General features: G+C 43.9%; 1 protein-coding gene across 2 annotated transcripts in view; it reads right to left on the reverse strand.

Moving 5' to 3' along the window:
• Positions 1–6,685: 6,685 nt before the first annotated feature.
• The window catches only part of LOC137421354 (uncharacterized), a 134,642-nt gene continuing 128,910 nt past the window's right edge, over positions 6,686–12,417 (reverse strand). For both annotated transcript variants that reach the window (XM_068107346.2, XM_068107339.2), the window contains exons 5-6: positions 9,725–9,781; positions 6,686–7,532 (exon numbers count right to left, since the gene is read on the reverse strand). In XM_068107346.2, coding sequence (XP_067963447.2) covers positions 6,700–7,532; positions 9,725–9,781 — 890 coding nt within the window. In that variant the 3' untranslated portion in view covers positions 6,686–6,699. The remainder of the gene's footprint in view (positions 7,533–9,724; positions 9,782–12,417) is intronic.

A 12,417-nucleotide genomic window follows, 5' to 3' on the forward strand; every position in this document is an offset into this window, starting at 1 on the left:
GAATGAAATTGCGATCATCCTGCTCGTGACAGCCAAATGTAATGCATTGAAATGTGGTGAAGGGTCCGAATCCCACTCCAAAGATACAAAAAAGACCACAGAGATGAACTCCCAAGACGCCGAGCAGAGTCGTTCTGAGCATGCGCGGTGAGCCACATGGTGTAGTTAATTAAATAATATAATCAGGTCTGCATGCTGATGTTTCGAGCATGCGTTCCGCTCAATAATAATTGAATTACACCAGAAGATGACTCCATGTCTCAAACCACAGCAGCAATTATTTGAAAATAATGGGTTTAATAAATAATTAAAAGGGATGCAGATATTGTAACAATAAATCAATCTGAATGTAAATTGAAAAGGGGGTTGGGAGTAGCAAAGACTGCATACTCATCACTCCCCCTTGTCTGGTTAGAGTAAGGTAGGTGACCATACCATCTATATTTAGACACACAGGGAACACATGACACGAAAGAAGAGACAGACGGGGAAGGTAAAGGCAGATAGCTTCCCTTTGAGAGCCGAGCGTGCTTGGGTGAGGATGTGCCAGAGACCCTGTGATCGTGCAGCTTGCGATGTGCCAGAGGCCCTGCAATCGTGCAGCTTGTCCTGGCTGCTCAGAATGGACTCTTCCTGGGGCTTATACTGGCTCGTTCAGCCCAAGCCCCTCCGTGCCACGATTCTCTCGTCCTGGCCATTTTCCTTCTCCTTATAGATGCACGCCTGCAGCAATCTCTTCCCACAGGGGCAGTCTACTGGACTTGAAGTCCACTTCAACCATTTTGGTTTGAATGCCAGGCGGCGCTGCTGGAACTGCGCTCAGCTCCCATTCTCGTGCATCTAAACACACTCCCTTAGTATGCACACTCATTTTAGGGCTCTCGGTATGAGCCTCGGAGCCACACCCTCTCTTTGGAACTCACCTCTCCTGGAACTCTCATCTTTGCTTCTGCCCCTTCTTAAATAGGCAAGACCCCCATGCCACAGGCTGCTGGACCCACCTCTGTTGGAAAAAGCACACGTGCATGTGCCATCTCCTTGTCACGCTCATGAAGTAACACAGGTGCATGCAACATTTTCTCAGTGCTCCGGAGGTTTTGCAGACAAGGTTAGACCATTTTGGCCTTGCAAACGCACGGGAGGTAAGAAAGCACAACAGAGATAAGAGGAAGAAACAATGAAAACAGAGAGATAAAGGGGAAAGAAGGACACGTGGTTTAGTGTTTACACAACTCTCAACACACTAGATATTGACAGTTACTACAAATTGCATTGTGCTAACATTGATTATGAAATAACTATCTAATTAACTCTTTCATTAACCCCTACGTCATTTTCGTTACAATGTTTTGTCAGGTGCGCCAGGCATACGGGACTTTTAAAATGATGTATAAATGCATATTGAGGCCTTTCGCGCACGGGCTGTGCATGCATTTTCAGTCGTCTGTTTCTGCTCATCTGGGCAAATTTTACCTGCCGTTGCTCGCGCAAAATCCAAAGTGAAATAGTCTTTAAACATAGTTTTCAGCATTTAAATGAAAGAGTGGCAATTTCAAAATGGTTGACCATAGTTTTGTTCCTGGAAGCAAATGTGATGAACAAAAATATCAGGAATACGAGAAATATTTATGGATGAGACGGAGAGGTGTTGATTTCCTATAATTTCCTGATAAAACAAGCGAGTGGCCTCAGTGGATATGTAAAAAAAACAAAAAACATACACACACATGGACGCTTTTACTTTGAGCCATAGATGCAAAAATCTAGTACAGTTTCTCTTGTGGCCCCAGAAACAAACAATGTAATTACAACAGCCCTCACAGCTCCAAGCAAGTAAAAATCATCATTTAAAAAACTTACCCTATACATTCACAAGCCCCAGATTTGTCCTTCCCATCAGTGTTCGGAAGCAGCCAATCCAGATACACAAGCCCTCTGCATTTTCACGTCGCAAAGATGTCCTTCACCGAAGAGGTGGTTACCATTACTTGGTAATGTTGCACAGCATCGCTTTTCCAATTCCAGACGTCCATTAAATAAATCACAAACCCTGCCATGATCACAGGAGGCACTCCCACAAGGGTCAAAGTCCGTTCAATGGTAGAAATCTGTTGGGGGTTTGTGGAGCGCACGTCCGTCCACTCGGGCCTTGCACCGGCCCACATGGTTGGGAGTTAGCGGTACGGGCAGCTGACCATTCGGTGAGCTGAGAAAGTTCTCCAAATCTTTCGTTGTGCAGACACGAAGCCCTTTCTCTCAGGTATATTTCCAAGTATCTTCGGCTTCATTTAGAAGCCTTGTGAGCCAGGTAACAATCCTTATCTTCCACACACATATTTTATGGTGCCCGGAAAACACCGCCGTTTATAGTGGTTTCTGCACATGTGCACCAAGCATTCTGGGGCAGATTACATCATTGAGAAAAGTCGCGTATTATCCCTCCCCCCCCCTCCCCCACCCCCATGCCCGCCAGATTGAAACTCAAGTACAGTATAGGGAATAACTCCAAGTTTTCCCCGTTTCATTACAGCGCAGGTTTTACTGCATTTTTGTTCTTGTTCCAACCTCCCCAAAGGATTGGAAAGGTGTCTTTACGCAAACACTATCTTGTCCTTCTTGCTTCATCGACTCGCTCTCTCATTATCTTTCTGTCTTCCTCTAAAAACAAACGTGTTGGTTCGTGTTGCCTTGACAGCAACTAGTCGATTTGATATTTCCTGAACCTAGAAATGTTCTTTCCTATGAACTTTTTTTTGTTGATTTGTACTCCCATGGGGTCCTAGAACAAATTCAGCTTTGTTGCCTAAATTGCAAGTTTGGGCAACTCTGGTAATTTGCATAAATCCAATATTGCCGCCGGGTGCCATTTTGAAAATCTAACTTTTAAACCACTTGCCCAACAATGATATGAAATACCTCTTTTAAGGAGTTGTGGGGTGTGTAGAATCTATTTATTCTGTTATTTTTTTCAATTCAAGGTCAAGTTCAGGTGCTGAAGGTCATTTCAGGTCAAGGTCAAATTTGACCTCTCGGTGGACAACAGATGAAAAGTTTAACAAAATTACATTTTAATAGTTTATTCATGTTCATGCCACGGAATGGATAATCATGTAACATTTGACACATTTGTCTTTGAGAAAGTAGTAATAATTTTTTTTTTTTTTTTTTTTTTTTTTTTTTTGTATACAAGATCGAGGCTCGTGAGAGAGCGAAGATCATTATGGATATTAGCCGAGCTTAGATGACATTGAAACTAACACATTGCTTTGCCATTCACATTTCATGATGAGGAAAACTATTGCATTAAGTAATTATGCATAAACGTCATTGTAAGGATGTTACAAGGCTTGGCATTTACTGCAGATAAAAGGTGGTTTTAAACAATATGCTATAACCGTAATGAAGTATATACTGGGTATCACCTAATAACCTTCATCTTTACTCCCACTCATCATCGTCTTCATCCTCAATAACCTCATTGTCTTCAGAATCAACAATACCATCGTCAATATTCTCATCGCCTTCACTCTCCTGATCCACACCCTCTTCAAAATCGTCTCCTTGAACATCCTCCCTCTCGACATCAACCTCATCTCCAGTCTGAGCATCTCGTTTTAGTGTACGGATTGCAGCATCCCTCTTGACCAGAGCAGTTACAGTATGACGTGCACGAAAGATGTTGTTTGTGACAGCCACATGCCTCAGTCCTGCACTTCTTGCCATGTGCCCTACACTGACACAAAATCACGTCAATCAGATCTGGTGGAGCTGGGTCACCCTGAGCGATGACAGGAACGGGGATGCCATCCCGGATCTCCCATCCAAAGCGAGTGATATCGGCTGACTCGTCGGGTGGGGCTTGATGATCCGCAGCTTTCCACAACATGACCTGCAGATGAGCCCGCAGCACATGCTGCAACAGTTGGCAGATGTTGGAGGCAGGGCCATGATTTTCGGACTTTTCTCTTTTTGGTGAAGAGTGTGAAGCGGGCAGACTCCATGGATGTTACTGGCGGTTGAACATACAGAGCAACGAAGAAGGGTTTTGCTGCTTCCATCATATCTGCCTGTGTGGTGCCCACCTTACCCAGGACATCAGCCAAGCCTGGAAAGTCCCCATCAAGCAAGATATTCAGTGCACGGATCTTTCCTTTGGCATATGATGTGATGTTGTGTCGCACCCGCTGAGGGCATGCGTGCCAAGCAGCTGCAGACATTTTGGCCCTAGGTCAGCACAGGTGGCTTTGATGTCCAGCACTGTCCGATCCCACCGCTCCATCTGCACCTCGCATTGCAGCTTCGCCCGATGCACTCAATAGACCAGTAGGACAAACACGTCTGTGTCGTCACTAAGCACACGGATCACGCCATGGCCACGTCTGGCAGCCTCAAGGACATAGGAGATCATGGTGACGTCTGCTTCGTCATGACTGAACACACCATAGTCCGGAGTCTCCATCGCCGAATTGTCTCCTAGACTAGGACGTGCCCGTACGTGGGTGCCCGTTCCTTGCCAAAAAAAAAAAAAAAAATGTCTTCGCCCATGCATGCATGGGCGTGCCCGTAAGTGCGTGATGTGACCGTACAATGAATGTATCGTCCCGACGCCGCAGCTCGGATGGCGCTGCAGTTAATCGGGCCTGTATCGGCAGAGTTATTATAAACGTGTACTACAATCGATCGTACCTTACAACAATCAACACAGATTGCAACGTCAAATAAATGAATACGCTCTCAAATGTGCCGTCCGAGGCAGCGTCTGCTCGCCACGTTCAGCATCAGTACGTCGTCACTATGACTATCCGTAAGTCCGGAAGTGACGTCCTCATTTGACTGTCCGGAAGGTCGCATATCGCAGTTACGATGAATCGCAAATTAGTTTTAATTAGTTTTAAAACATAGTTTAACGCCAACATAGCGCCAACATAGTTTGCCAACGTGAAATAAATGAATACGCTCTCAAATGTGCCGTCCGAGGCAGAGTCTGTTCGCCACGTTCGGCACACGTGATAGCTCGCTGCTCTCTGATTGGTTGAATCGTTTTTTGGACATAGCTCGGTAACTACTTCTCCGATTAATATGAAACCTTGAAAAGGCACATCCTCAGGTCCCCAGCAATATATCTGGCAAGTTTCAAGTATATCGGACCCGTGGTTGTCGAGAAACAGCGGTCACAGACAAACACACAGACAAACACACAGACAAACACACAGACAAACACACAGACAAACACAGACATACAGAGATTACTGGAATTATAGATAGATTGAAGGTACACAACACGCTCGCCAGCCTCCGTTTGTTATTCTTGCTCTTCAGGATTGCATCTCTCTTGGGCAGAGGACTGGTGATGGAGAGCTCATAGTCGGTGATAACTTCACCAGCTCGCCGCATTCTCTCATGATCCTTGGCACAGACGACATCTTAGTACTTGTCGATGACAACGACCTTCTCAGTACGATCTGGATATTGACTTAAACGAATCTGGATGGACGCAATCAGATCTAAGGGACTGCCACCGTGTGGCCAGACAATATGGTAGAACAGCTGTGAAACATCCACGATAACAATGTCAGGAGCAGTTGGCAAGATCTCAAGCACACCGAGGCGTTTGACCAGACCCGACTTGTTGCCTTTGCGGAGACAACCATAACCATCGATGAGCGATGAAGGTACTACACACAGTTCGTAGGCAAACAGAGGTTCAAGCTCCAACTGCCGCCGCTGACCAATCATCAATAGCCAGAGAAAAATGTTCTCAAGGTCTATTGCTGGCCTTTCATTGTTGTGCTTGACCTTATTCTTGAGAACATCCATCGTCTTGATGGGGCTGCTGATAGATTTGTAGAACCCATCAGGGAGACTGGCGATGAATTTTCTCTCCATCTCTTCTCCAATCACAATTGAATCCACCACATTCACATCAGCGGAGGAAATTTGACCAGTGACAGGATTGCACAGATGAGGACGGTGATCGCCCACTCGGCATTTACGAAAATGACATTTAACCTGGCCTTTTGCACCTGATCTTCACCTTGAATTGAAAAAATAACAGAAGAAATAGATTCTACACACCCCAAAACCCCCTAAAAGATGTATTACATATCATTATTGGGCAAGTGGTTTAAAAGTTAGATTTTCAAAATGGCGCCCGGCGGCAATATTGGATTTATGCAAATTACCAGAGTTGCCCAAACTTGCAATTTGGGCAACCAAGCTGAATTTGTTCTAGGACCCCATGGGAGTACAAATCAACGAAAAAAGTTCATTGGATAGAACATTTCTAGGTTGGGTATCGAGTACATAGGAACGTCAAACCGACTAAACCTTCTTTTATGTGCAGCATCATTGGCTGGATGTACAGCTGCACTGCTAGTGCAGTGCCCCCTGTAGGTTAGAGTAGGAATTTGGGATTTGTTGAGGGTTCTGGGGATAGCTCTCCTCGCAAACCCTAGCAGACAGGACACCCGGTTTAATGTCCAACCAAGGGACACCTTGATGTTTCACTCTGCCTGTGAAACACCAGGATGAGTTTTATAGTTAGGCCGAGATTCAAACCCAGGCTACACAGCTCAGAGGCCAGTGTATACACCTCTAGGCTAGACTATCCTGCCAGCCCACCTGTCACGGCATTGCAGGTGTTCAATATACAAATGTTGTCTGCACGGGCAATGTTTCTGAAATGGCGGACCTCTGTGTTCACACTGTATTTTCTTGACAATTTTTGGCTGGCATATCCCAATGCCCACAGTAACGTCTATTGTGTGAATCCTCATGTGGCGTTTTGAGGTGTACAAATGTAGGAATGCCTTGTGGTACACTACATTTGTGAGGCCTTTCCAATGTATGGATTTCAACATGGCGTTTGAAAGAACTAGAGTGTGAAAAGGACTTGCTGCAAACCGCGCACTTGTAGAAATCCCGTCCTCGGTGAATCTCCCTGTGGTATTTCAATCCGCTGAGTCGTGTGTACGACGTGTTACACGTGCTGCATGTGTAGGGTTTTTCACCCGTGTGAACTCTGGAGTGAATTTTTAAATGATGCAACAGTGAGAAGGCCTTGTCGCAAACTGCGCAGCTGTGCGGCTTCTCGCCCGTGTGAACTCTACCGTGACGATGTAAAGAATCTTTCTGTGAGAACGACTTGTTGCAGACTGTGCACCTGTGCGGCCGTTCTCCCGTGTGAATTCGAACGTGACTTTTCAAAGCGCTCGATTCTGAAAATGCCCGTTGGCAAACGATGCACTTGTGGGATTTCACTCCCATGTGAAGCTTAACATGGCGGTTTAGCGTGCTCGAACGTGAAAACGATTTGGCGCAGACGGTGCAGTTGAACGGTCGCTCTCCCGTGTGCACTCTCATGTGTTCCTTCATGTGATCCAGAAAAACGAGATTGGAACAGTAGATGCAATTGACCTTCTTGGTGATCGAACGCGGTCTTTGGCTTTTCTTGCCGACGTGAAGCTTTGCATTGCGGGTGCAGCATTGGATGCTTGTGCTGGAACGCTTCTCAATGCAATCCATCAGACTTCCTAGGAGAGACATTTGTACAAATGAAACTCTTAAGACCACAATAGTCTCCACAGCCATTGCAATGTTATTATTGCTAAAGGAACAATTTTTGGGCATTCATCAAAAGCACAAGTTCCACATAAAAACACTGCATCATCAACAACGTGACGTGTTTTCATTCTTTGATTCAAAGAAAAGCAAAACTGGATTTAAACAGAACGGCACTCAGTAGAGAGCATACCTCCACCTGGTGAACAGTTTACGTTTTGTATCCCACTGATACGCCGGATCTGGATTCGGACCTGAACCAAAATCGAATTGGCTTGTTTTTGTCACCTACCCAACTCATCCACCAAGTTTATTCATAACTCGTCCATAACTTTTTTAAATATCATGTTATATATCGCTTTTCACCGGATTTCACCGGTGAAGAATCACTTAAAGAATTAAATAATTATTGTAACTGAATCCATATTCAGATCTTCACAAAAATCGAATCGAATCGTCCTCGTCACACACCCAACCTCTGCACCAAGTTTCGTCCAAATCCGTGCACAAGTTTTTGAGATATCCTGCTATGTATCGTTTTTGGCCCGATCCCTCAATGGTGAAGAATCACTTAAAATTTTTTAGTAACCGGATCCGAATCCGGATCTTCACCAAAATATAATCATTTCGTCATTGTCACACACGCTACCTCTCTGACAAATTTCGTATCCATCCACAACATTTTGAGATATTTTGTTCACAAACAGACATTTCTTCTGACAGACAAACAAACAGACAGACAGACAGACAGACAAGGGTGAAATCATAACCTCCATCCACCTTTGGTGGCAGAGGTAGTTAGAGGATGTGCAATGCGAATGTGCATGGCAGTTTGAGATGCATCTCAGAATTCCCAATAATAGATGAAAGGAGGAGGGGGGGGGGGGGGTTGAAAGGGAGAGCGATTATCGATTTTTTTGTTTTTATACTTTAATGCAGGAATTTAATGGGTTCAGGTTTGCCATAATCATCAATTTAACACCTTCAGAGTGTCACACATGGGTGGCTGTCCAATTGCCATAATTATATTTTGTGTCTCGAATACAATTCTGCAAGTAAGACAACTATAACTCGAAAGTTCATAGAACACGTTACCCCACACAGTGTGTTCAGGTATATACTTCAATTTAAATAATATAATGATTTTAAAGATCATTAAAAATAAATTTCTGAAGATTAGCACTATTGAAGCAGTCTTATACACCACCCTATTTATCATGTCCAAGTACTGATAAGCAGAAGTTTTGAAAATGCAAAGAAGGTGATTTGTGTACAACAGTGTTCAGTATATAATTCAATTTAAATAAAATAAAAATTGTAAAAGTTTTATAAATAAATAAATTCTGGGTTTTACCACCATTGACGCAGTGTCTATTACACCACCCTAACATGTTACATTAGTGCTTCGTGCCTGTTGTTTGTGTCCTTTATGTCGTCTTTAAAAACAGGAAGTCTCCTGTTTGGAATGATTTTCAATTTTGTTGGACTGCCAGACAGACAGAGTACAAAAAAAAATTCTCACTCCTCTCTGCACACGTGTGATCAGGATGAATTCAGAGGCAATGCACTATTTAACAGCAGGTTTATTTTCCGATTTGTGTTCCAATTTCTGTTCAAAATATAATGTTCAATTTAAATAAGTTGTTCCTCAATCGTTAACTGATGTTTGTCGACAGCCAGACGGACGGACATGAACCAATTGCGTAACCCTGCTTTTCACTTTGAGTGCGCCAACCCCACTTTTCACACAGAATATGCAAGAAATTATATATTTCCAGGAAATTATATGTTTTTAGTAAAAAGTACAATTCCATAGGAAGAATTTCCAATTTTATGTTTTAGAAACTCACACCCATCAGCTCACTTGGTGTCACGGTTGGGCATTCCTGAAACTTAGTACCCTTAACTTTGTATGCACTGGGTCCAATCAATCCTGTGACGTCATAAAGGTATCCTGTGGCCTGATGCCTCATGATTCTGCCTCAGATAGCCCTGATGCAAATGCGCTAAAATAAACCCCGATCAACAATCATCAAATCATCACTGCAGCACTGAGTGAGCACACAAGTTTTTTTTTTATGTTGGAAACGTTTTACTCGAGCTGCAATGAACAATAGGAAATACTGATGGACAATTACGCAAGATGAAGACGTTCCTCGTTTACCTTTTGTATCAATGCAATCCAAAGATCCAGGTTCAACCTTCACAATGTGAATAAGCTCTGCAGATAAACAACCATCATAATCAAAACAACTCAAAATATTGGCAACTCAAATTCTAAATATGCAACCCGTGGCAACTGAATAATTTATCAAAATCTCAAACCCCATAAACTTTGTGTGAATTTCCAGGCAGGAGCAAAGAAATACAGAGGATCAAGATGCCAAGGTTTGTATCTCACTGATGCTGCGACTCAATATTTCACATCCCAAGTGTTCATGTTTAAAATGGCAAGAAAACCAACCGAGTGTGATGGGTAACAATAGAAAAGCCCATCCATCACCAAATGGAACATTGGAGTTTGGGTGAGGATGTGATCAGTAACACTCATTGATTGTGCATTTCAGGACACCAACAAACCAGATTAATTGAACATAAAACAACAACAACAACAACAACAACAACAGGCATTTTAAGGCCATTTTCCCTGCTAGAGCGGGGGTCAGCCTTGTGGTCCCCATGATAATCTTCTCAATTTTGCCCTATTTTCTGCATCTCCCCTTGTTAACCCCCTTTCCCGCATTTCTTCTTCGACCATCTTTAGCCAAGTCTTTCTCGGTCTTCCCCGGCCTCTACTTCCTTCTACATTCATTTCCATCACTCTTCTCAACCAGTCATTTTCATCCTTCCTCAACACATGACCAAACCATCTCAACCTGTTTATCTTCACAGCATCCATCACAGGCTCTATTCCCATAATTTTTCACAATTCATCATTTGTCTTCCTCTCTCTCAACGATCCACCGAACCATTCGCATTTCCACCCTTTCCAACCTTCGTTGCTGCTCTACGTTCATTACCCATGTCTCGCTGCCATAAATCATAACACTTCTCACACATGCAGCATACACCTTTCCCTTCAGCTTCAACGACACTCCCCTCCTCGTCAGCACGCCACTCACTTCCTGTAACTTCTTCCATGCACATCTCACTCGAGCAACCGTTGCCGAGTCTGATCCACCTTCTCCATTCAACATGTCTCCAAGGTCGCAAAATGTTTTCACACTTTCCAGCTTCATGCCGTCTCCAAGATCCAACTCAACATTTCCTCCATCTGCAGCTCCCTCCGTGCACACCTTACACTTGAATGTAGCTGCCACACTGGTTAATGCCCTCTCAGACCACTACATTTTTGATGAACCCACTCTGCGCACATTGTACATTGAATGGAGTTCACTCCGACACCCTTCCTGCACACAGCACAAGGTCACTTCCCAATTCTTTCCACCTCACCACATGCTTTACCACTTGCCATCACCTTCGTTTTTCCGTTATTCACCTTCAGACCTTTTGTCTCCATACATTCCTTCCACTTGTTCATCTTCTCCTTCAGTCCATCCATGCTCTCCGTAATCAACACCAGATCATCTGCATACAACAACTCCCATGGTAAACCGTCCTTTACGTTCCGAGCCAACACCTCCATCACAGCTACAAATAGTAGTGGACTTAGTACTGACCTCTGATGAACTCCCACCTTCACCTCAAACTCACCACTGTTCCCGTCCTTCTTCCTTACAGCTGGGCGCGCTCTTTCATACATTGCCATCACTACTCTGATCAACCATTCCTCCACTCCTTACCTCCTCAATGCCCATGTCACTACTTCGCGTGGAACCCTATCGAATGCTTTCTCCAGATCAACAAACCCAAGAAACAACTTCTTCCTCTTCTCCATGTACTCCTCCTGCAACTGCATTACAATAAAAAGCACGTCTGTCATTCCTCTTCCTGGCATAAATCCAAACTGTATTTCGTCAATCTTCACTTTCTTCCTTATCCTCCTCTCCAACACCCTTTCCAATACCTTCATTCCATGTTCCAATAACTTTATCGCTCGATACGAGCCACACTCCAGAGGGTCGTCTTTCCCCTTGTATAGCGGGACGAGGGCACTCAGTTCCCAATCCACTGGAATGCGGCCTTCTTTCACCACCAGATTACAGATCTCTGTCATTTTCTTCACACCCCAATTTCCCGCTGCTTTCAGCATATCTCCCACAAGTCCCGTCGGCCCTCCCGCTTTTCTACTCTTCATTGTTTTTATCGCTTCCTCAACTTCCTTCTCAGTTATCTTCTCTGCCGGTCCTAAATCTGGGTTACTCTCCCTGTTGCCATCCCATTCATTATCTGCATTCAACAGCATTTCCATATATCTTTTCCATCTTCCTTTAATTCCATCTGGGTCCACAACGATTTGTCCCACTTCATCCTTCAAGCAACTCACCCCCATCACATCACACCGCTCTTTCGCTATCTGCTTTGCAATCCTGAATACCGCTCTCTGACCCTCTTCCGAATCCTAGCGTTCTCTGAACATTTGATTGAACATAACAAGTATATTTTATCCATAGATTACAGGATTTGGGGACAGGCAAAAGTAATCGTGGATTGTGGGAGAATAGTACCGATAAGCAGGAAGTGCTGGAGCCTGGGTCCGTGGAGGAAACCATAATTTAGAGGGGAAAAAACTGATGCGGGCAGCTTCACAGAGACGATTAGAGATTTTCAAGGTGTAAGATCAAGGTGTAAGTGTAAGGTCTCTAAATTATCATTTTAAATAGTTAAATATATGGTAAGTAATATAAAAAGGTGTTTGGGTTTTAAAATGAGTTTAATTTATCATATTGTTCCCAA

This window comes from Myxine glutinosa, chromosome 1 (genome assembly GCF_964187855.1).
Source record: "Myxine glutinosa chromosome 1, kmMyxGlut1.1, whole genome shotgun sequence".
NCBI classification, from domain to species: Eukaryota; Metazoa; Chordata; class Myxini; order Myxiniformes; family Myxinidae; genus Myxine; species Myxine glutinosa.